This window comes from Sminthopsis crassicaudata, chromosome 2 (assembly GCF_048593235.1).
Source record: "Sminthopsis crassicaudata isolate SCR6 chromosome 2, ASM4859323v1, whole genome shotgun sequence".
NCBI lineage: Eukaryota > Metazoa > Chordata > Mammalia > Dasyuromorphia > Dasyuridae > Sminthopsis > Sminthopsis crassicaudata.
Window position 1 is genome coordinate 257301567 of NC_133618.1, and position 24007 is coordinate 257325573.

At 48.4% G+C, this 24007-nt stretch overlaps 2 protein-coding genes across 12 annotated transcripts in view; one reads left to right on the top strand and one right to left on the bottom strand.

The window, feature by feature from the left end:
- Positions 1 to 21439, top strand: part of GRIN1 (glutamate ionotropic receptor NMDA type subunit 1) — a 37173-nt gene extending 15734 nt beyond the window's left edge. For 2 of the 11 annotated variants that reach the window (XM_074289013.1, XM_074289015.1), the window contains 16 exons: positions 3245 to 3366; positions 3640 to 3814; positions 6772 to 6916; positions 7010 to 7093; positions 7806 to 7947; positions 8083 to 8210; positions 8553 to 8717; positions 8842 to 8960; positions 9168 to 9280; positions 9512 to 9660; positions 9939 to 10096; positions 10435 to 10596; positions 11019 to 11128; positions 12101 to 12246; positions 14173 to 14283; positions 19828 to 21439. In XM_074289013.1, the coding sequence (XP_074145114.1) occupies positions 3245 to 3366; positions 3640 to 3814; positions 6772 to 6916; positions 7010 to 7093; positions 7806 to 7947; positions 8083 to 8210; positions 8553 to 8717; positions 8842 to 8960; positions 9168 to 9280; positions 9512 to 9660; positions 9939 to 10096; positions 10435 to 10596; positions 11019 to 11128; positions 12101 to 12246; positions 14173 to 14283; positions 19828 to 19896 (2098 nt within the window). In that variant the 3' untranslated portion in view covers positions 19897 to 21439. The other 9 variants (XM_074289012.1, XM_074289014.1, XM_074289006.1 and 6 more) reach the window with 6 other exon arrangements.
- Positions 20053 to 23117, bottom strand: LRRC26 (leucine rich repeat containing 26). Its single transcript, XM_074289018.1, has 2 exons — positions 22214 to 23117; positions 20053 to 21998 (listed from the first exon to the last, which is right to left on the bottom strand). The coding sequence occupies exons 1-2, from the start codon at positions 22839 to 22841 to the stop codon at positions 21682 to 21684; spliced, it is 945 nt and encodes a 314-aa protein (XP_074145119.1). The 5' UTR covers positions 22842 to 23117; the 3' UTR covers positions 20053 to 21681.
- Between the last annotated feature and the right edge of the window lie 890 nt (positions 23118 to 24007).

Sequence of the window (24007 nt, forward strand, 5' to 3'; positions counted from 1 at the left end):
CCTTAACTCTAAGTCCAACATTCTTTTTTTTCTTTAAAAAAAAAAAAAAAAAAAAAAGTTTTATTTAAAAAAAGTTTTACATCAATGCATCCAGCTAAACATGATTAATAATTATATTTAAACTAATTCATTTTGAGACTTAAAACATCATTAACCACCTTTGGGTCATTTCCTCTTCTAAGTTCCCACCAGGCTTCATTTTTTTATCCACTTTTTCTCCTCTATGGTACTAGTTAGTATATCAAGTCCACAGCTGTTTTAGGGATAGACAAAAAAAAAAAAAAGTAAGTGCTTCTCCTGTCAAAGGAGAAATGTAAATAGTAGAATACTCTGAAGATTGGGTTTATTTTGTGTTTCTTGCTAATTAGGTAGAAGAAGTTACAGTGATATTCCATAGACTCTCAGACAGTTAGAGATGAAAGGAGCCTTAAAGAGCAATGCCAGAATTTGGAAGATGAGGAAACTGTAAAAAGGGAAGCTAAGCACATTAACATGAGTTTTGCCCCTGATTTTCTCACTTCCTCATACTTTCCTGGACCTATTCTTAGTGTTCTGTCACTATGCAGCCCCTACTGTGTTCTCCCAAAACTTCCCTGCTTGAATATTGAAGGGGGGAAGAGAAGAAAAGCACTTCAGTTTTAACTATATCAACCAACACCTGGGTGCTAGGTACTAAGGAATGTTTAATGATTTAGTAAGATTGCAACAGCCCTTCCCTACCTTCAAGGATCTCACAAGACAGCAAGGAAGCACTACGACCTATGACAGAGCTGGGACAAGGCAAGATTGTAGCCTCGTGGAAGATCATATTCATTGGATATCCCTGTCTACTAAAGGCTTCTGGCTTACATTGTAGCACATGTAACCTAATTTAATCCATACTCTAGGGAGAAAGGGATTTCCTTACTTTATATACATAGAATATAAAAAGTATTTTTTTTTATGTAGCAATTTAAGGATTTCCACAATAATGTTAGAACTGAACACATGGGCCAAATAAAGTTGAAATTTTAGTTTAAAAAAATCTATAGTGCTATATAAAAAGTTACATAAAGTGCTATAAAAAGTTGTATTAAAGCATCCAAGATTGTATGATAGGCAGCTGCCTGTTTTGCCTGTCCTTAAAATCTTGAACAAATCATTTCCTTTCTCTAGGTCCTACTTTCCTCTTCTGTTGAATAAAGAGGTGGGACTAGGTGATTGCCAAAAGAAATAGAAGGCAATCTGCCCTCCCTCCTAAAGTATTGTAGCCCTCTGTTAGGCAAACCCCTGACCGTCTGATATCTGTTCCCGGACATCATGATGACAATAATGGTAAATACATTGCAGTGGAAATTGCAGATTTGGAATAGAAGGATATGATTTCAGATCCTTACTCTGTTAATTCCTTGGTGGTACATCTGCCCACCCCAGTGTACCTTGTGGCTGCTTTTCTAGTTTTCTATGCCTCCGTTTCTTTATCTATCAAATGAGAGAGTTGGATTATCTCATCTCCTAATCCCTTCCCAGTTCTTAATTCAATGACTTTATCAATATCTAGTGTCTATAAGACTGAAAGATTTCATCAAAAGTTTCCCTATCTTTCCTCAAATGGCTCTTCATCCTCACTATGGGTGGCAAGATCCTGAATGGGCAAGAGGAACCAGTGGGTGAGCCCAAGAGGCTGCAGACTTTGGGGTTTTCATGCCATTACTTCTATATTGTCCTTCCATACTTATGTCAGTTTTTCATTTGAAAAGGTGCTAGGAAAGATCCCCTAGCAGTGCCCTCACCTCTTCCCTATATCCCTTTCCCATCAGGGCATGAAAAACTCCAGGATCCTACAAGTATACCCCATACAAATCTGGACATATTTCTGCCCCCCCCCCACACTACCCTTCCCATCCTGTCCATAACCCCTCACCTAGTATGCCCTTAATCTGCCCTAGGCATGCCCCCAGCCCAATTCTTTAATTCCTTCTTGGATTTGGGACAGCTAAATTCTGATATTACTAGTGTCTTCTACCTCTGTCTTGTGATATGAGTCAATCCTATCTGCCCAACAAGTACCCAGGGCAGGAACTATGTTTAATGTTTTTGTTTTGTTTTGTTTTGTTTTTTTGCTCTTTTAAACACATGCATTTGCATGCACATGCACATACATAATGTCTACCACAATGCCAGTTGTACGGTAGGTATTCAGTAATGCCTCTAGACTGTCTGAGAAAGTCTGGCAGAGAAAGGCTCATCAAGGGTCCTACAATTCTGTCACTAACATAATTCTGTGCTTCTTGTATTCTCTAAAGCTTAATGTGCTGATTGTCCAAGAAAAAATTTCTGCCTTCAATAAGAACACAATGGAATAGAACCTTTTGTCAAGAGAATCTGTTGTCCCCATGCAACATTCGAATACACTTTCATGTGATGAAAATCCTCATTGAAACAGCAATCTTTTCTTAAAAAACCAATTGGATTCCAGAAGATTTAACTAAAGCATGAGAAAGAGATTGTCAATTGTTTTTTCCTTGGGCTTTAGCATAAGTGCCTTTCTGGTCCCAGGGACTTGACTTTTATCTGAGATGAAAGAAATGGAAACTGTGTGTGTGTGTGTGTGTGTGTGTGTGTGTGTGTGTGTGTGTGTGTGTGTGTGTGAGTATGTGTTGGGAATAGAGTAGAAGTAGGGGATAGTGAGTAGGAAAGGTATCTAAGTGGGCATGTTGAGGGTCTATGATAGGGAGACAATAAAAGACAATGTAAAACTAAATGTTCTGGATGATGTATGTGGGTATATATACACATTTATATACATATATACATGTGTGTGCTTTAAAGTTTATGAAGCACTTTCCTCACAAAATTCTTGAGAGCTAGCCAGTATAAGTATTATGAACTCCATTTTACAGATGCAAAAACTTAATCTTAGAGAAACTGAATGGTTTGTCCATGGTCATAGAAGCAAATAAATTTCAGAACCAGAACTAAACCCAGCTTTCCAGCTCCATTTAGTATTCTTTCTACTATGTCTTGATTCTTTTTTCTCTAAAGGAAACCTTATAATCCAAATTCAGGGTACAGGAATAATAAGAATTTTTAAAAATATCTGTGAAAGTTAGTTTAAAATATTAAATGCCACCTGAGGTTAGCTTTGCAACTGCATTGTTGTTAGAATAATTTGGGCCAAAGGAATAGAGTCAGGAATTGGTGAAAGGGCCTGGGGCAGGGAGCCCTGGCCCTCGTCACCCCCCCCCCCACATCTGTCCTGCAGCGAGGATGATGCTGCTACTGTGTACCGGGCAGCCGCAATGCTGAACATGACAGGCTCTGGGTACGTGTGGCTTGTAGGCGAGCGGGAGATTTCAGGGAATGCTCTCCGCTACGCCCCTGATGGTACGTATTGGATATTCCCAGGAGGATCTGTCTGTGGGAGCTTCATCAGTGGTTACTACTGGCATGGGCAACAGGATCATTGGGGTGGTCTTATCCAAGGGCATGGGCACCTACCCCTGCTCAGGACTCTGGACTGTTACCAATTTGGGACCCACCTGGATCAGGGGGAAGGGTTGGATGGGTCTCTGGGTGACAATCAGTTTTAAACCTACTTGGGGATTGGTAGGATATTTCTGGGCCTATTAATCACATTTCTTATGTGAACTTTCCCAGGTATTATTGGTCTCCAGCTGATAAATGGAAAGAATGAGTCTGCACACATCAGTGATGCTGTGGGTGTGGTAGCCCAAGCTGTGCATGAGCTTTTTGAAAAAGAGAATATCACTGATCCCCCCCGTGGCTGTGTTGGCAATACCAATATCTGGAAGACTGGGCCGCTCTTCAAAAGGTAAGTGGAAGAGTGAAGATGGAGAGAGGGTGGACATACCCCACCCCCAGAGAGACATCTGAACCCTAATAACAGCCCTTTCTTTAACCTTTCCTCCCCTTTCTAAAGTACTTACAGCTTACAGTATACAATGACTTCCTACACAACCCTTCAAGGTATGTAGCACAAAAATTATTAATCCCCTATTTTATAGTTGAGGCTCCTAGAAATTAAGTGGTATGCCCATGGTCACATGGTCAGTGTCAAAGTCAGGAATTGAATCTATCTTTATTGTCTCCATCATCATCATCTTTATCATCATCTCCACCAAAATCAACAGCATATCATGGGATAGTCTAATTTAGTGCTGTCAGTATCTCCATAATCATCTTCAGAATCACTATCTTATATATGTGGCCATCATCACCACTATTCTCAACATCTTGGTACAGGTTTTTGTTTTTGTCATTTCAGTTGACTACAGTTCTTTATGGCCCCATTTGGGGCTTTCTTGGCAAAAATTATTGGAGTGATTTGTCATTTCCTTCTTCAGCACTTTTTATAGATGAGAGAAAACTATAGATCAGGCATACAGGGTTAAGTGACTTGCCCAGGATCACACAGCTCATGTCTGAGGCTAAATTAAGGATGCTTAGTTCCTGACTAAGCCCTGATCTCTATTCACTGTGCCACCTAGCTGCTCCTTTGGTACAGGTTAAAGAGCACTGACTTTGGAGCAGAAAGACTTGAGCTTAATTACTACACCTATTTAAGAACTTCATTTAATTAATCTATAAAATGAAGGTTTCTTGCTATTCTCATCTATGATTATTCTGATCACAGTCAATTCATCACTATTCCAATACATCACCATCCCTTTCAACATCACTCTCCCAGAATTACAGATCTAATGTTCGGAGAGATCATCTCATCCAACTCTCACATTTTACATAGGAGCAAATTGAGTCTCAGTGAGGTAAAGTATATTACCCAAGATTTCAAAGCTGAAATCTTATACACGGAGATTGGGCAGCAGGTGTTATAGAGTTCTCTAAGAACATTCTGAAGACTTGAAGGCTATTCTGGGATTATGAAAAGAGAATAGTATTAATGTCTATAAAATCATCAAGATGAAAAAGAGTAGTCACAATCCTGCTTACTAGATCCCAGAAACTACAACTATGGGATTGCTGAAAGAGATTTCTAGCATAGGCTGGGGAACAGGCTCCACAGGGTGTCTTACTGAATTCCTAAATGGCAGGTCTATAGAAAATTAGGTGAGAAACCTGGGCATTTGAAGACACTTCTGTCCTATGTGGTGACATCTGCAAGAGATTTGTCACAGCCCTTCCCAAACCTACCCCCATTGCTGGAGCTGATCTTGTTTTTCTACTTACCAATTATGTGACTTTAGGCAAGTCATTTAAACTTCTTCAGGTCTCAATTTCCTTATCTAAAAATGAGGTAATTGGATTAAGTGGCTCAAGTTCCTTTCCAGATCTAAATCTATTATGTTCATCAGAAACAGAATTCTAGACCAGAAGAGCCAAAGGGTCAGCTCTAGGTATAAAGTTGATGAGCAAATGTCTTTTTTAAAAAAAAAATAATACTGGGTTTTTTTTTCAAAATACATGAAAAAAGAGTTTTCAACATTCACCCTTGCAAAATCTTGGGTTTCAAATTTTTCTCCCTCCCTTCTCTTTACCCCCCTCCTCTAGACAGCAAGTAATACAATATAGGTTAAACACGTGCAATTCCTCTAAATATATTTCCACATTTATCATGCTGCACAAGAAAAATCAGATCAAAAAGGGAAAAAATGAGAAAGGAAAAAAAAAGAGCATGCAAACAACAACAAAAAGGGTGAAAATACTTTGTGAATCACATTTAGTTCCCATTGTCCTATTTCTGGATGCAGGTGGCTCTCTCCATTACAAATCTATTGGAATTGGCTTGAATTCAAGCCAATTACCTCTGTTAAAAAGAGCCACGTCTAACAGAATTGATCATAATATAATCTTGTTGCCATGAACAATGTTCTCTTGGTTCTATTCATTTTACTTAGCATCAATTCATGGAAATCTCTCCAGTCTTTCCTGAAATCATCTTGCTCATCATTTCTTATAGAACAATAATATTTCATTACATTCATATATCATAACTTATTCAGCCACTCCCTAGGTGATGGACATCCATCAGTTTTCACTACAAAAAGGGTGATCAAATGCCTTTATGTAAGGCTGGGCAAAACAGACTTCTCACCCCTTCTACTTTCCCCAACCCCTTCACACCCCACACCCCCCCCACAATAGGGGAATTAGAAATGGAAATGGAGACACAAGTACACATACAAGTAGATAATTATTCCTTCTACATTGTGACTTTCCCCATCAATGTTTCCATATGCTGTGAGTCAGCATAAGAAATTAACTTGGAATTTTGGGGATGTTTTGTAGAAGCTGCAGATGACACATAAAGGTTGGGACATGATACAGAAAAAGTTTAAAAACTCAAAAATGCACAAAATATATGTATAATATCAACTCAAATTTTATAATAAAATAAAGGGGCAGCTAAGTGGTACAGTGAATAGAGCTCCAGCACTGGAATTAGAGGGACCTGAGATAAAATCCCATCTCAGATACTATGTGTAGCCCCAATTGCTTTCTGCCCAAAATATAAATAAGATACTGTAAAAACCCCATAAAAGAAAAAGAAAAAAATCAGACCTTCTCTGGGGCAAAGAGAAAGCCAAAATATTTTACATGGATTTTCCAAATTGTGGGGGTGCCATGCCTCTCTCTTAGTGTGTAAGGAGTAACTGAGACACTGAATGATGGATGGGGAAAGAGTATGGCTTGAAGATTATAATGAGTGAGTTCCTCCTCTTAGTGTGCTCTGAGTCCTGTGGGGATTCCAAAGTGCCAGGACAAGGATTGGGATGAAATTGATCTCTCCCATTTATCTCTGTCTCTCAGGGTGCTGATGTCTTCTAAGTACTCAGAAGGCGTGACTGGCCGAGTGGAATTCAATGAAGATGGGGACAGGAAGTTTGCCAATTACAGCATCATGAACCTGCAGAACCGAAAATTGGTGCAAGTAGGGATTTTCAATGGAAGCCATGTAAGTGGGGCTATGAATAGGGACAAGTGACTTAGCCTGAGGGTCTAAGGATAATGACTGGGGGTCTCTCTTGACTTCTGTCCCACTTTTCAGGTCCTACCCAATGACCGAAAGATCATTTGGCCAGGGGGGGAGACTGAGAAGCCAGAAGGATATGAAATGTCAACCAGATTAAAGGTGAGGCTGACATAGAAAAAAATGTGATGTACCATTGGTAAGAGAATTGATCCCACCTCCTTAACCAATGAGACCTAACAACCAGGTAGATCATTCAGGAAAGTAGATGAGAAAACAGGGAATTGAGGAGGCAGGAATACAGGGAGAGACAGTGAAATAGGGCCAAGTGAGGAGAGAGACAGAGACAGATAAAGAAAAGGAGACAGAGACAAAAAGACAGAGAGATAGAGACAAAGAGGAAAGAGAGAGACAGAGAGAAACAGACAAAGACAAAGAGAGATATGGAGAGACAAAGAGAGATATGGAGAGACAAAGAAAGATGGAGAGACAGAGAGAGACAGTGAGAGACAGCAAGAGACAGAGAGATAGGAACAAAGAGACACAGAGAGAGATGGAGAGAGAGACAGAGATAATGAGAGAGAGAGAGAGAGAGAGAGAGAGAGAGAGAGAGAGAGAGAGAGAGAGAGACAGTGAAAGACAGCAAGAGACAGAGATGGAGAGAGAGACAGAGACACAGAGAGATAGTATGAGAGAGACAGAGACAGAGAGAAAGACAGAGAATAGGCATCTGGGAATGGAGAGATGGAGAGATTGCAACAGAGGCAGACAGACAGAAAGTCAGGGATGGATGGTGTCAGGAAAGGGAGGAGAGGTTTTCTAGAGAACCCAAGGATACATAAACTAAATTTTTCTCTCCCTCCCCCCACCCCAGATTGTCACTATCCACCAGGAACCCTTTGTGTACGTGAAACCAGCTCTAGATGGTGAAACCTGTAATGAAGATCTCACAATCAATGGGGAGAAGATAAAAAAAGTCACTTGCACAGGCCCAAATGACACCCATCCAGGCGCCAGTGAGTCTAGGTTGGGGGATGGGATCAAAGGGAGGCACTTGTTCTTGGTGGATCAAACAAAGCTCACTAGACATCTGGGCTGGGGTGTATAGTGGTCATAACCATCTTCTCCTGGGACCCCCCCCTCCCTCCTAGACCGCCATACTATACTCCAGTGCTGCTATGGTTTCTGCATTGACCTGCTCATCGACCTAGCCAAAACAATGAACTTCACCTATGAGGTCCATCTGGTGGCTGATGGCAAGTTTGGCACTCAGGAGCGGGTAGGTGGGCAAAATAGCAGAGAGAATAAAATAGATAGGCAAGGTTTGATGTCTGGGGAACTGGAAATGGCCAGGAGAATCAAGAGCTAGGATAGGCGAAATAGGGTCAGGACTTAGAGCCCATGATGGGAGGAGAATTGGGGTACAGGCCCAGAAGGAATGTGGGAAACCAGGCCTCCAGGCAGGCAACCTTGAGGTACTTGGGGGCTTGGTATAAAAATAGCAGAATGGAGACTGACTAGGATCGAGGGCTAAAGGACTAACTCAGTATGAAGAATGGAAGAGCTAGGAATCAATCTGAAGACTGGACCCAGGACTGCAAGGTTCATGTCCCCTCCCTAGGTGAACAATAGCAACAAAAAGGAGTGGAATGGGATGATGGGGGAGCTACTGAGTGGACAGGCGGACATGATTGTGGCCCCACTGACCATCAACAATGAGCGGGCCCAGTACATTGAGTTCTCCAAGCCCTTCAAATACCAGGGGCTGACCATACTGGTGAAGAAGGTCAGTTGAAGACTGGGGAAAGAGCCTGGACATGACATCCTTGTGCAACTGGGAAGGCTGGGGGGATTCTGGTTGGGGCTGAGATGCTCCCTCATGCTCTCTCTCCCCTCTACCTCCCTTCCAGGAAATCCCTAGGAGTACACTAGACTCATTCATGCAGCCCTTCCAGAGCACATTGTGGCTGCTGGTTGGACTCTCTGTACATGTAGTGGCGGTTATGCTCTACCTGCTGGACCGGTTTAGGTGAGAGTGAGATATCCCCGACTCCTGGCCCTCACTTCACTCGTCCTCTCAGTACTTGCCTTTCCCCAAAGAGCTGAGAGGGACAGCATGGGGGAAGGAGAGATAAGGGATAGGGTAGGGATTACCATCCAGGAAGGAAGAAGAAGATTGGGGGGAAGGGGCTGGTCCTGAAAGCTGATGCTGCCCTCTCCCTCCTGTCCCCCTCAGCCCCTTTGGCCGATTCAAAGTCAACAGTGAGGAAGAAGAAGAAGATGCACTGACCCTCTCCTCAGCTATGTGGTTCTCCTGGGGGGTCCTGCTCAACTCTGGGATTGGAGAAGGTAAGGGCCATTGGAGCACTCCTATCCCCACTGTCAAGTTTCTCAGATCACACGTGGCCTCCAGCCTCCACTTACAGCCTTCTTATCTCAACATACAGCCTCCTGGACCCCTGCAACACCCTCTTGGAGGGTGTTCCCACCCCAGACTTCTAGATCCCACATTCAACCTCTCATACTCAACAACCAAGTCCCAGTGGCAAGTATTGCCATGTTCCTTCCCTTGCCCCTCAGGTGCCCCCCGAAGTTTCTCAGCCCGAATCCTGGGCATGGTTTGGGCTGGCTTTGCCATGATCATCGTTGCCTCCTACACTGCCAACCTGGCAGCCTTCCTGGTGTTGGACCGTCCAGAAGAGCGTATCACGGGCATCAATGACCCTCGAGTGAGGACCCATGCCTAGCCGGGCAGGACTAAGGCGCTGTGATTCCTGGACCAGAGACTCTGGAAGAGGGAAAACAGGGGGGTCAGGGACTAGGGGTGGGAGCAGGAGTTACCACAGTAAAGATGGGGTCTGGGAAATAGCTAATGGTGGGATTTGCAGGCAGTTGTGGAGAGAGGGCGGGGGAGCCATGGACATGGGTGGGAGCAAGGGGCCATCAAGAGATCGTGGGATAGAAGTCCAGAGACAGCCTCTCTGACACGTCTCCCACTGGCCCTTAGCTACGGAACCCCTCTGACAAGTTCATCTATGCCACGGTGAAACAGAGCTCTGTGGACATCTACTTCCGGCGGCAGGTAGAGCTGAGCACCATGTACAGGCACATGGAGAAACACAACTATGAGAGTGCTGCAGAAGCCATCCAGGCTGTGCGGGACAAGTGAGAGCTAGGGACTACGTGGGGCCCCAGGGGGAGGGCTGGAGGTTCTGCGGGGAGATGAATTGGGGCCCAAGGGAGATTAGAGTCTGAAGGGTTTAGACAAGGAAAGAACAAAATAGTAGGACACCCCACCTTTGATGTGAAGTTAAACAATCCATCTAAACTTCTCTAACTCAAAGGAGTGGGTAGATGTTGCTGAGGCCCCTGCCAGCTCCAAATCTGAGATCCGGCAATGCCCCGCTGCAGCCTCTAAGGTTACTGCAGGGTGCCAGGGAAACAGGGCCTAGGGATGTGACTGCCTCGGCTGGGTCCCCACCATCCTGCTCCTGTGCCTCCAGCAAGCTCCACGCCTTCATTTGGGATTCTGCCGTGCTGGAGTTTGAAGCTTCACAGAAGTGTGACCTGGTGACCACAGGAGAACTCTTCTTCCGCTCTGGCTTCGGCATTGGGATGCGCAAAGACAGCCCCTGGAAGCAGAATGTCTCCCTGGCCATCCTCAAGTCTGTACCCCCCGGCCCTGGGGACCCCCTACTGCCCCAAGCCTTGGAGACCCAGGCACAGCCAGCACAGATGGGTGCCCAGACACGCCCTGCCCTGCGGCCCCAGACACGCAGTTCCCTGGCTCCTATTAGGGCCCCTCTATTTAAAAACAAAACCAAAAAAATTCCATAGAGCCCAAATGTCAGGACTTCTGGCCCTTCTTCCTCATCTCTTCATTCCTCGCTATGGCCAAAGTCCTCTCTGTGTCTACCCTCCCTGTATCCTTTTCCTTTCTCTACCCACCTCTCTTTCTCCCTCCTTTCCTTTCTCTCTTTGTGTCTCTGTCTCCTCTCTCCCTCATATTTCCCCTCATTTCTCATCATTCTCCATGTCTCTGGTCTTGCATCTGAAATGCACTGGGTCCCACACCACTTTCCTGCAGGTCCCATGAGAACGGCTTCATGGAGGATTTAGACAAGACTTGGGTTCGATACCAGGAGTGTGACTCCCGCAGCAATGCTCCAGCTACTCTCACCTTCGAGAACATGGCTGGTGGGTGCCTCCTCTCTTGTCTCCCCCTTCCCCAGGCAGAAGTCCCTGCAAAGGACTCATATCTGGCCTTTTGTGACCATGAAGGGGGCTAATCTCTGAGTCCAGGGAATACTCCAGGAGGGGCTGATGTATGACCATGAATTGATCAGTCAGTCAAAATAAATTTATTAAGCACCTACTAGATGCCAGGCACCGTGCATGCAAAGTGCTGAGAATCTAGAGAAAAGCAAAGGACAGTTCCTGCCCTCAAGGAGCCCACACTGTGGGAGAGAGGGCATGCAAAGACATAAACTTTATACAGGGTAAATGGGAAATGATCAACAGAAGGAAGGCTAAAACGGATTAGGAAAGGCTTCCTCCAAAATGTGGGATTTTAGCTGGAACTTGGAGTCAGGGAAACCAGGAGTAGATATGAATAGGGATAACATTCCAAAAATAAGGTAAGTCAGTGAGAATGCAAATAACCTTGAAGAGCAAGGCACTGATTGGGATGATAGGAGGAAGGGGAAGGCCTCTGGGGGAGAAGAGAGAGGAAGGGCTTCTATGCAGAAAGAAGGGAGTCCTTAAGCTGGGTCTTGAAAAAAAAAATCGAGGATTTAAGAGGTAGAGGTGAGAGAGGGCATTCCAGGCACAAGGGGTGGTCATTTATTAAGCACCTAAGTCAGTCAATCAGCATTTATTAAGCGCCTACTATATACCAGACCCTGTGAACAAGGACTAGGGACAAAAAAGAAAGGGGGAAATGTGTTCTCTGCCTTTAAGGAGCTCTCATTCTAATGGGGGAGAAAACAAGAAAATAACTAGATGCATACAGGTTTTTCTGTATTTCTGTATTTCTGGTTTGAGGATGACCCTGGAGGTACTCACCAGTAGACACGGATGGGGTTGGGGGAGTGGGAGATGAAATGGGAGAGAAAGGGAGGCATGGATCTGGTCTCTGAGTCCAGAGTAACCAGCTGTGGGCACTTGTAGGAGTATTTATGTTGGTGGCCGGTGGGATCGTGGCCGGAATCTTCCTGATTTTCATTGAGATCGCTTACAAGAGACACAAAGATGCCCGCAGGAAGCAGATGCAGTTGGCCTTTGCAGCGGTGAATGTGTGGAGGAAAAACCTACAGGTAGGCCAGCGGGGCAAGTGGCTCTGTATCGGTGACCCGGTGCCCTTCCCAGTCCTTGGTTCCCAGGGCACTCCTGCCTCGGACCCGCCCCAGCTCTCAGCTCCCAGGTCTTTGTGACCTTGCTGTTGTCCCTTTCTCCCACTCTGGGATGTAACCCCGACCCCTTCCTTTTGCCCTGGTGTGTGCTGGAGCCCAGGAAAAATACCAAAGAGTGCTGGTGAGTGGTCCCCGGCGCAGTCCTGGAGGGCTGCCTGAAGGAGTAGCCACCGGCTAGAGCTATCGGTGGGACAGATTCTCCACTCCAATTCCATTCCCACCAGAGCCTCACAAGGAGAGCCCTGGGGTCACCCACCCCTCCCGCATTCAAAGTTTGGGGCAATTTTCACTGATACCCATTTTACACCAAAGAAAATTGAGGAGCAGAAGGAGACCGATGCTCCTTTGAATCTGGAGCCCGAGTCCCGGCTTTGATTCCCCGTCCGTTCCTTCACGGGGAAGCGCTTGTTCCCTCTCTCCCTCTCTCCCACGTTCCTTGGGGTTAACCCTTCCCCTCCGGTGTCCGTATGCTCAGGGATCTCCGCCCCACCACACTGTGCTCTGCTCCGCCCTGGATGTCCGAGCCTGTTTCTGTGTCTTTAGGAACCCGCCAGCGCGCAGGGAAACGGTTTGACTTAGAGCCAGCGCAGAGAGCGGGGTTGTAAAAAGTGCGGTAGCCCTGTCTGGGGCCTGGGTTCGGGCTGTGGTGGAGGGCAGGTGGCCGCTGGGTGGCAGGCAGCCCAGGGTAAGGAACCAGCCCACACTTGGAGATGACTGAAATTGTTGGACTCGGATCCCCGATGACTAAAGATACGTTTGTCTCGTTTTCTTCTCTTCCTTCCCCGAGCAGGGCCCAGCCCCAGGGAGTCTGGGCAGGGGGATCCCCCCACCGTGCACACTCACTTACTCCCTGGTCGGCCTCTTCCTGGAGGCCAGGGGAGGGGGAGGCTGGCGGCATTGAAACTCTTGGCGCTCTCTGTGCAAACAAAGGCAGTCCCTGCTCCGGGGAATGATGCCGCCGGGGAGAAAGGGGACGTTGTTGGACCACATCCGAGGGAGGGAAGAGCTGGGCTAGTGCTCATGCCGGGGAAGGGATGCCCCCACGCCACTCCCCACCCCTCATCCCCCTGATCCTGATCTTGTTGCTGGTGCCTAGGACAGCTGCTGCTGATACTTATCCCTCAGGGGAATGGGACTCTCTTACTGTTGGGACTGAGCACCTGGGCAGACCCATCTCATCCCACCTGGCCTGGGAGAACCAGGGCTGACAACTCCGTCTTTCTCTCCAACTCCATCACAACCTCTTGGTGACATTACACCTTGCCTTTGGCTGGATTTTCCTTTCTTAGTTTCTTTTTTTCTCTTTCTCTCTTTTTTTATTTTTATTTTTGTTGACCCCCTCATCAGAGGGATTACCTGCTTTGCAGAAATGGATGATCACTATTTCGGTGTGTTTATCCCAGTCCATCTATGGAACCTGTGACCTTGCCGCCAAGGCCCTCCCTCTCATCCTTCTTGAGAACCTGACCCCCAGGGGAGGCAGGGAGCAGTCTGGGCAAGGCAGGAGCCACTAGAGAGCTGAGGTGCACAGGGGCCAGCCCCTGAAAAAGAGAGAGAGAGACAGAGAGAGACAGAGAGAGAGAGACAGAGAGAGAGACAGAGAGAGAGAGCCAGGGCAGCACAGACCCCATCCTATTCTCCTCCAACACTCCAGGGTGAGCCAGGCCAGACACACATGGTATAGAAAGAGAGGAAACCTGTCTGTCTGTCTGTCCTGTGCAGAGGAACAAGAGTAAGGACCTGCACAGGTCTCAGTGACAGCAGCAGGAGGGTAGGGCTGGCAAGGAGCCCACCCTTAGTAATCTAATCACTTATACATATTCATTTTAGGATAGAAAGAGTGGTAGAGCAGAGCCCGACCCTAAAAAGAAAGCCACATTTAGGGCCATCACCTCCACCCTGGCCTCCAGCTTCAAGAGACGTAGGTCCTCCAAAGACACGGTAAGAGGGAGAAGAAAATCTCCAGCCACTCTCTCTGTCTCTCCTGTCTCTCTCTCTCTCTCTCTCTCTCTCTCTCTCTCTCTCTCTCTCTCTCTCTCTCTCTCTCTCTCTCTCTCTCTCTCTCTCTCTCTCTCTCTCTCTCTTTCTCTCTCTCCCTCTCTCCATTTCCTTACCCTTCGCTTCTTTCTTTTAAGCCTCTTTTCTGTATCTCTCCTTGTTTCTGTCTTTCTGTCCCGTTTCACTAGTCATCATTTCTTTCTTATCCCTCTCTCCCTGTGTGTCTCTGTATTCCTTTGGGCCTCTCTGTCTCCCCCTTCCTTTCTTTCCCTGTTTCCATATTCCTCTCCCTCTCTCCTTTCATCAGCTGCTGTCTCTCTTACCGTTTCTCTCATCTTTAACATTTGGTCTTTCTCCATTGCCTTCTCTTTGTTCCTTGTATCTTTGTGATGTATTTCTGTTATGCTTGAATCACTAGAGAATATGCCTTTCTCTGGTTTCTATTGTCTCCATCTCATCTCATCTCATCTCTCTCTACATCTCTCTTAGGAGGAGAATATGAAGAAACAAACTTATGTTCTCACTATTATCTCTTTTGAAGTCTCTTTACTTTCTTCTCTATATATTTCCAATTTCATCTTTGCCCTCTCAGTCTTTATGTCTCAATCCCTCTGTGTGTGTCTCTCCATCTCTGTCTTTCCATTTTCTCTATTTCTATCTCTAGTTTTCATCATTTTCTGTCTCTTATCTCCCTTTCCTCTCCATCTTCATCTTTTTTTTATGAGTCTCTTTGTCAAGCTTCTGTCTCTCTTCTTCCACCTGTCTTTTTCTGTCTTTCTCTCTGTCTCTCTCTGTCTTTCTCTTTTTTCCTGCCATCCCATGACTGCCACACACTCATCCTGAAGCTGCCTCATGTTGTCAGTCAGTCAGTCAGTCAGTCAGTCTCAGCGCCTGTCTCTGGGCCTGGCCCAGGGGCCCTGGGGGGCCGGGGATGACCTGCCTCCTAGTCTTCTCACCGATTTGGGAGATTTTACCAACTTTTTATTTTTTTCCCCTTTTTTTCTTGGACTTTCCTGGTTTCCGCCGGTCCTCTCCTCGATGCCCCACACAGCCCAGAGATCGGGTAGTGTGTGATGACTGTCCCTCCGTGTCCCGTCCCGTCTGTCCTGGTCCTGCCTGGCCCATCCCCCGTCACTCCCTCCCAGCGCCTGTCTCACCTGTCTCACCAGAGCCATGCCTGTTGCATCCTCCATGTGGTCTCTGTGTGGGTCGGGGCCCAGGGCTGGGGAGGCCAGAGGCCAGGCAATTGGGGGAACTCAAGCCTTGGGGGAGGGCTGGGCCCTAGGGGGCTGCCAATCTGACTTTCAATTTATACTGGGTCCTACTGGTCCTTTCAGAATATTGCTGAGGGATGCTCTTAGAGATTGGGGAAAAGGGAGGTTCTAGGATAAGGAATTCTGGACCCTATCTTAAGCTCTGGGGTCTGGGATAGGGGATACTCCATTCAAGCTCAAGCTCTGATCCAAGACTCCTCAAAGGAAATATTTATCCTGCCCTGACCTCAAGAGTGGAGCAAGGTAGGGTTGAATAAATAGTTAAGACACAAGGCAAGATGGGGTTAGGGATCTGGGAAGACAGCAATTATGAATCCCAAAGTGCATTACTCAATGTTTGCATCATATTGGAATTGTTAGTTTTTCCAAGTTACTTTCCTGCCCCAGAAATTAAAGGACTTAATGTTGGGGAATGATCATGAAGGCCTTCATCTCCATCCCTTAGCCCATCCTCTCCAATTTATATATGGTAGAAGGAGTGGATGGAATAGTCTGGAAAAACATTCTCTCTTCTTGCCCCTAGGCTGAGAAAGAGACCAATCTTCCTAGAGCCTTGTAGAAGGAACCTACACACACACACACACACACACACACACACACACACACACACACACACACACACAACTTCTGCTTGCTTCTGAAGAAAGAGGTGAAGGCCCTGGGGCCTGGGAGAAATTATACTAAGAGGACAGTTCTGGAAGATACCTACAGTTCCTCTTTCCTGGGACATATAATCCGGGGGGGGGGGGGGGGAATGTTCTCTGCTTTAACGGGCACAAGCAGGACAATAGTACTTTCTGAACACAGAGGCTAATAATCCTAGTGTACCTCTAATTTACAAAGTTGCTTCCTGGCAGTAGCTACATGAAAGAATCAGGATAGGTATTATAGTCCCCCTTTGATAGATGAGGAAACAAAGGCTAAAAGAACCAATGTGACTGGCCCAAAATCCTGTAGCTAGGTAGTAGCAAGAAGCAGTTTTTGCACCCAGACCTTGTGACAACCACATCAACTATTACTGCTGATTGTCCCCCCCTCATATGTTAACCTAAGAGCTTCAGATACCAGACAGAAAGATAGCAAAAAAGTGACTAGATATATCATGGAGTCTCAGGAATGGTAGAAAAGGATTTGGTGAGGAATTATCCTACCTTTTAATTCTCTATATAACAAAGACCCCTCAGTGACATTTCAAATCCCTCCCCCAACTCCTCTTTCCTTAGCCCTCCTTTCTCAGAATGTTCCTTCTCTACCCCTCTTCATCCCACAGATCACAGAACTTAGAGCTGGACGAGATGAGAGGGATCCATTTTACAAATGAAGAATTTAGGGCCTCAGAGGATTAATTACTTGTCCTAGGTCACATTAGTTATAAGCAATAGAGCCACAATTCAAACGATAATTATAGCACTTTACAGTTTGTAAAGCACTTCATATCAAATCTCACTTGATCCTCAGACAACACTGTGAGATAGGTACTATTCTTAGGCTAATAGAGTTAAGCCATGTATGATACAGGACAAACTCCAAGCCCAGTAATCTATCCACTGCACCACCTAGCTGCCTTGCTGCATGTAAATCTAGGCCTCCTTTCATGATACCACGATGCTCTCATCATTGGGCCCTGTTCAAGTTTTCACTGAATGTATCTTACTTCATGACTAGCCCCAGGAAGACTGGAGGAGCAGACAGAGAAGTCCTGGAGTAACTCTTAAGTAGGGTTAGGTTAGCATAGAAAAATTAACTATGGAAAGAAAACCCCTTTTTTAAAATCACTCCAACCTCTGACCCAAATTCTCCCATGAAGCAGGGAGCTAGTACAGTTGATAGGGAGCTACTACCCTCTATTGGACTCAGTTGGAATCCTACCCCAAACATCTGTGAAACCTCTTCTAGCCTCATTTTCCTCATCTGTAAAACATGGATTCTAACATCTGCTTCAGAGTTATTAGGATCAAAACAGATACATGTAGAGTGCTTTACAAATGTTTAAAGATCTATGTATATGCTAGTTATTATTCATAGATCTTAGGCAATAATCTTACCATTCAGAATCCAATACAAAAAAAAAAAAGTATATCAAAAATAACAACCTGATTGCTTGCAAATTTACTTCAGCCTCAAGGTTGACAAAATCACTCAGTAGGTAAAGCACCTAACGTGTGCAAAACATTATAAGGGTTATGAAGATAGATAAGAAAAGACCCTCTAGTCTCAGAAAACCTGAATCCTGGCTCAAGCAATTACTCTAAAGCCCCATGAAACAGCCTAAGGGATAATTTGTGCAATGCAGGAGAAATGTTTCATGGCTTCAAATAAAAGACCACCTGAGTGGGTAGAAAAGGCTCCCCAAAGTTGTATGACTGGAGTATGAAAGACATGCAGGATTTGGATAGGTAGAGAAGGAAAATGATGGCATTCCCGGAGAAGGAAACAAACACGGAACTTTAGTTCCCTCTCAGTCACCTCTGACAGGGTCCTTCTGCCACAAATTTTTGCCCCTCTCCTACTGAGACCAATTTGACCAAGACAATGGGAAAGAAGGTGGATTATGTTCACAGACTTAGAGCCCCACTCATTTTACACATATTGAGAACTTGACTCTGGAGCAGGCCCAGATTGTCTTACAAAGAGGTACCAGATGAGGAAACTAAGGCACGGAAAAGTCAATGATTTGCAGGAGGCTACACAGGTCTCAAGTGGCAGCTTCACTGACCCCCAATCCTACGTGGTATGGATTCAGAAAACCACACAGAGGGATCAGAGATGGAGAGGGAGGGTACCATCTCAGCACAGTCCTGACGGTAGTTGTAGTTATGGCACAAATAGAGAAGGGGCAGAGAGAAAACAGAAGGGGGAGAGGGAGGAAAGAAAGGAGAAAGAAAATGGGAGAAGGTAAAAGAGATAAGAAAAGGGTCAATAATAGTTCTTAGGAGGCATTCAGCATGATGAGAAGTGAATGGGAAGCCCTGAAAAATTCAAGGGGAACACTCAAAAAGCTCAAAGTAATAGGATGCCATGTTTCCAAAGCTAAAACAGCATTTCAGAGGAAGGAGTGATCCCAGCAATATCAAATGCCTCAGGAAGGTCAAAGAAGATGAGGACGATTAAAATAAAAGATTTGTCTACTGGTCACCGGTGACCTTCAGAGCAGCCTGAGGAGGGAGTAGCGGGCGAACATGCGCTTTCGGAGGAGTTTGGCAGTGATCTGATTCAACAAACGAGTTTCATATCTTTAGATGGCCTTTATTCGTTAAAGCACCTCCAAGATTCCTTAAGAGGCCAGGGAGCCCTCAGCTCTCTCCAGACCCCATCCCAAATCACAGCCCTCACCCCGCCAAAGAATCTCTTGTTCTTGGGAGCTGTCCTGTGCCTGATGTGGGAAAAGAGGGTTTCTTCAGAATGGGATGGGATGGACCCAGGACTGGGCAAAGACAGTGGTCAGTCGGGGGCCTCTTTACCAACTGGCTGGGTTCTGGAGCGGGAGGGATGGGGAGGGAGTTTGGGGGTGGGTCGGTTCAGCCCCGGAAGTGCTGCTTGGAGGGGTGGGGGATGGGAAGGGGCATTGCTCTGACTGCTTGAGAGCCCCGCCTGCCCCCCTCTCCTCCCGCCCTCCTCCGCCCTCCCGCTGACAGGCCCGGGGGAAGGGCTGGGGGGAGGAAGGGGGCACTCAGGGGCTGGGCTCCCCGGGCAGCTGTGCCAGGTCAGCGGGTATTGATTGTTGATTCTTATTTATAGAGCACCGGGGGTGGACGCGGCGCTTTGCAAAACCAAAAAGACACGGTGCTGCCGCGAAGAGCTATTGAGAGGGAGGAGGGACAGCTCCAGATGTGTGCCCGCCATAGGGAGAGCTGAGACGCCCTCGGCCCACCCACCTCTGCCCCCCAGCACCGGCTCTAGCGCCCCTTCCTTCCCCCCACCCCTCGCAGATGGGACAGCGTCCTGGCCAAAGCAGAGTCCCCGAAGCAAGACGGGGGACGGGGGCGGGAAGAGAGGCACCCTCTGGCCCTCCCTCCGGGGCTGCTGCTCCCCACTCCCGAACCCCCTGGGATGGGGCCGGTCGCATCCCCCCCCAGGCCCTGCTGTACCTCTTTTCGTGCCCCCCCCCCGGGCGGCTCCACCAACCACAGTGCTGGCCCGTGGCCCTGCCCCTCCCCAGGAGCGCTAAGCGCTAACCCCCCCTCTGCCTTGTCTGTGTATTTGTATCTTACAGCAGTACCATCCCACTGATATCACAGGGCAACTCAACCTCTCAGATCCCTCGGTGAGCACCGTGGTGTGAGGCCTCCCGGAGCCGCCGGCCTAGTTACTAACTACTAGGAGCGCTGGTCAGGACTGATGCCTGAGGACTGAGGGGTCCTGCTCGGGAAGGCCAGAGGGAACGCCCCGTCCCCCGTCCTCCCGGCCCCCAGTGACTGCACATTGCCCCCACTCCCAAGCCTTTTCCCCAGCACTGTGGGGCAGCTGCTGCCCCCGACTCCCTTTCCCCCCACCCCTATCTTGGCACCCAGAGGGCAGGATCCCTGCTGGAAGTAGGCACAGGGGGAGGTAGGGCCAAGTGCCAAGACTTGGAGTTTCCTTGTGAGTAAGTCATGGGTGAGAGGACCTGAAATTGGGATTGGCAGTGAGAGGGACAAGCTGAATCCTCAGCAGGCCGGAGGCAAATTGATCTCAGGTCCCAGGGTGGGCCCCATCCTGCCTACGTTCTGGGCATCCAGCATCCTCTCGGTATGGTTCTGTGGTTCTGTGAGTGGTCTGACTTCAGGAGCTGGGGTTGGCCGGGCAGTGTGGTCTCCCGGGCAGATTCCGCCCCACCCCCACCCCAACCAAATATCACCTTGATTCTGCCCTAAAGAGGCTGTGGCAGAGACTGGGGAGAGGGGTATTCCTCACCCCAGGCGGCTTTGAACCCTGGAAGCAAAAGAGATTACAGAAAACCCTAAAGGCAGCTTTAGTTATCCTTCTCTGCCCTCCCCACTTTTCTCCTTCCATCACCCCTCCTCCCTCTCCCCACCGACACAATTTCTGCTAAAGCCGTGGACACCATCCCTTTTGTGTTCGCCATGACCCCAGCTCATTCTCTCTCCAAACTCTGCTTCTACCATTCCCCCAGCTGTTCTATGTTCCTCCCTCTTTGCTCTCACTATCCCCCCTCCCTTGAACTGGTCAGTCCTCCCTCCCTCCTGCTGGCTCGGCTCCACCCTGGCTGGTGCTGGATCTACACCAATGCTTCTTGCCCTACGCCCCCCGCCCCCCACCCCTCGCCTCAGCGCTTTGGTTTCCATTCCCAGAGGGCTGGATTCTGGGAGCTGAACCTCTCCGCTCACCTTCTGTACCCCCCAAATCCCTCCTTCAGGACTGCCGCGCTGGGGTGAGTCTCCAACCCCCAGGAAAGGGAAGATTGTAACTCCTCCTGCCTCTCGGCATGGACCCCCCGCCTCTCCCCCTGGCCCAGGGCCGCCCCTCCTTCCCGGCACGCCGCACCCCTGCGGGCCATTCTTGTGTACCGCCGGGACCGCGCCCTACATACAGAATGAGCCATTCCCCGGAAGGTGCGCGCCCGCGTCCGCAGCGTCCTCCCGGGCCACACGCACCGCTATTTTGTACAGGCTTGTGCCCTTCCCGTGTACAGCTCGGGCCGTCCCATTGCCCAGGCTCACGCCGGCCCGCGTGGGCTCTGTGCCATCCCTGTGTACAGCCACCCCCTTCTCTCTGTACAGACGCCCGCCTCTCTGTAAGCTCCCCGCGTCCCCGTGTACAGACGTTTACCGTCCCCGTGTACAGGCATGTACCATGTGTTGCCAAATTGAACATTACGAGCCTCAGTCTGTGTGACCGCTTTCTGATGCGGGCCCGAGAGCACGCGCGTCTCCCGGCGGAGATCTCGAGCACCGCGGGCGGGATGAGGGGGCGGAGGGGGATTTCTCTTGCTGCCAGCCTACTAAGAAGGGGCTGCCTGGGGAACTGAAGGGCGCAGCTGCACTGAGGGGAGGGGGTCCCTCCCCCCAAGCATGGCGTCACGGGACAAGGCGTGGGGTCCAGCTCTAGACTGGAATGAGAACAGAGGTCACAGAAAGCAAGATGGGGCTGGGAAGTTAGTGGTTGGGTTCTCTGGGGGGTCATCCAGGTCAACGGGCTGGGGGATGGGTCTCTTCACCGGGTAGTGACGGTTTTTCCGTCGAACCCGGAAGGCAGTGAGCAAGGAACCAAAGATGAAGCAGCCAGCCAAACTGGCCAGAAATGAGAGTGGGCCAAGCATAGTGATGATCCCCAGGTCCCAAGGGGTCAGAGGGCGTGCACAATAATTGAATGAGGCTTCTGTGAGGGCGGCCAGTGGCTTGAGGATCTGTTGGTCTGGGGACACACACATCAGGGACTCTGCTCCTAGGGACACAATGGGGTGAGAATGGGGCAGTACTACACAAGAATGTGAAACCTGGGCACATTCAGATTGGGCTGGAGGCAAGATGGCACTCCCCAGGTCCTAGGATTGCATCTTTAGCCCATCTTCCATCCACCCCCAACACCTCCACCCAAACTCCTCCAGCCCTGACCTTGCGTCCCCCCACCTTTTCCTTCTAGCTGACCTCTGTCCTTACCTCGGATCTGGTGTGCGTGGCTCCGAAGCCAGCGGCAGAGGGAGAGAATAGTGCAGTCACATATCCAAGGGTTCCCATGCAGGTTCAGTACGTGCAGGGCAGGCAGTCTGTCTAGGACCCCAGAGCCCATGCTAGAGAGAAGATTATCTTGCAGGCTTAGGTTCTGCAATAGTGGCAGGGGACCCAGCCACATGGGCTCCAGCCGCATCAGCCGGTTCCCCGCCAGAGACAGAGTGTGGAGTGCTCGAAGTGGCCGGAAGGTGCCAGGTTCCAGGGCCTGGAGAGCATTGGCACTGAGGTCCAGGGACTGCAGGACCCCCAAGCCCCAGAAGGCTTGCACATGGACTCTCTGTAATCCATTGCTCTGAAGCTCCAGCGAGAGCAGCCTGGGCAGAAGGGCGAAGGCCCCCGGGGACAAGAAGTCAATATGATTGTGACCCAAGAGAAGAACTTGTACCCTCGGGTCCAGAATCCTAGGCACAAAGTGTAGTTCTCCCCCAGAACAGTTGACCTGCCCACCCTTCCCACAGTTACACTCAGAAAGGCAGCTCCAGCCTGAGCTTGGGGTGGATGGTGGGGAGAGGATCAGCAGTACCAGGGTTAGCAAAAAGAAAGAAGAGAAAGTCATTGTTGGGAAGCCCCTCCCCACCCCGAAGCAGCTCACCAGGACAGCCTTAATCAAAAAGTGACCCTTAGGAGTCAGGAGGTCCTAGCTTGGGCAGATTCGTCCACATGTCTTCCCTCCAAGCTCTGCCCATCTATCTGTTCCTTTCGACTGTCACCTGCTTCTAAACAAATATTAACTTGCCAGCTTAGAAGTTCTTGTAGATCCTGTCTTGGGACAGGATTCTGTGGGATGGGGGGGAGGAGTAGAGGTGGAGGTAAGGTTCTGAGCAAAGCCAGCAGCTCTACCAGCCAGCCACCTGCTGGGCTTGGGGCCAGCTCCACGTCAGCACGGCTAGATTCCTTAGTAAGCACAGGAGCACCTAACTTGCCCCAATCAATGCCAGGCTGGGAGCTGCATGCCCCACTCTTGCACACTCCACCACAGAGCACCCAGGGCCCTTGGACAAGGGCAGTGTGCTGCACCTAGAACAAACTAGGCTGTGCCCCGTGGGCACTCAAGGTGGGGAAGGGAATCCCCAAACTCAGTAGACAGCCTTCAAGGAGGATGAGGGGGGAGAGGTGGGAACTGAAATCAAGGGACTTAGGGTCCTCTTTGTTTCTCTCTCTCATTCCATTTCCACCAGTTCCCTGACCCATAAAGGCAAGAGAGAAATTAGAAAGGCACCAATATACCAAGTATATCCATACCTAGGGCTTCTCTGGAAGAGGAAGCAGTCCGAACAGCTTTGTTCTCCCACCTTGGGAACCATCGGGAGTGTCGGCCAGAGCTAATCTCTAGGTGTGTTACATGATCCCAGAACTAACCCCTATCCCCCCTCTTCCTCCTTAGGCTGCACAGGTAGGGTTGAGAAGACGAGGGTCTCTGAGCACATCTCTCTGTAGATGTTTGCTGTGTGAACCTTCGTGTGAAACCTTAAAGGCAGCTTTAGTTATCCTTATCTGCCCTCCCCACTTTTCTCCTTCCATTGCTCCCTTCTCCTCCTCCCCACTGACAGTTTGTAAGTTTGGACCTGCAGGTCTGCATGGATCCAGTGTGGCTTCTTCATTCTTGCAGGGATCTGCCCTTCGTTCGTGTTTGAGTCTGTGGATATCTGTGCATGAAACTCTGTATATTCCAGTATAGGATGCCTTCCTGGGCATAAATCTGTGCCCAAGCCTCTGAGTGTC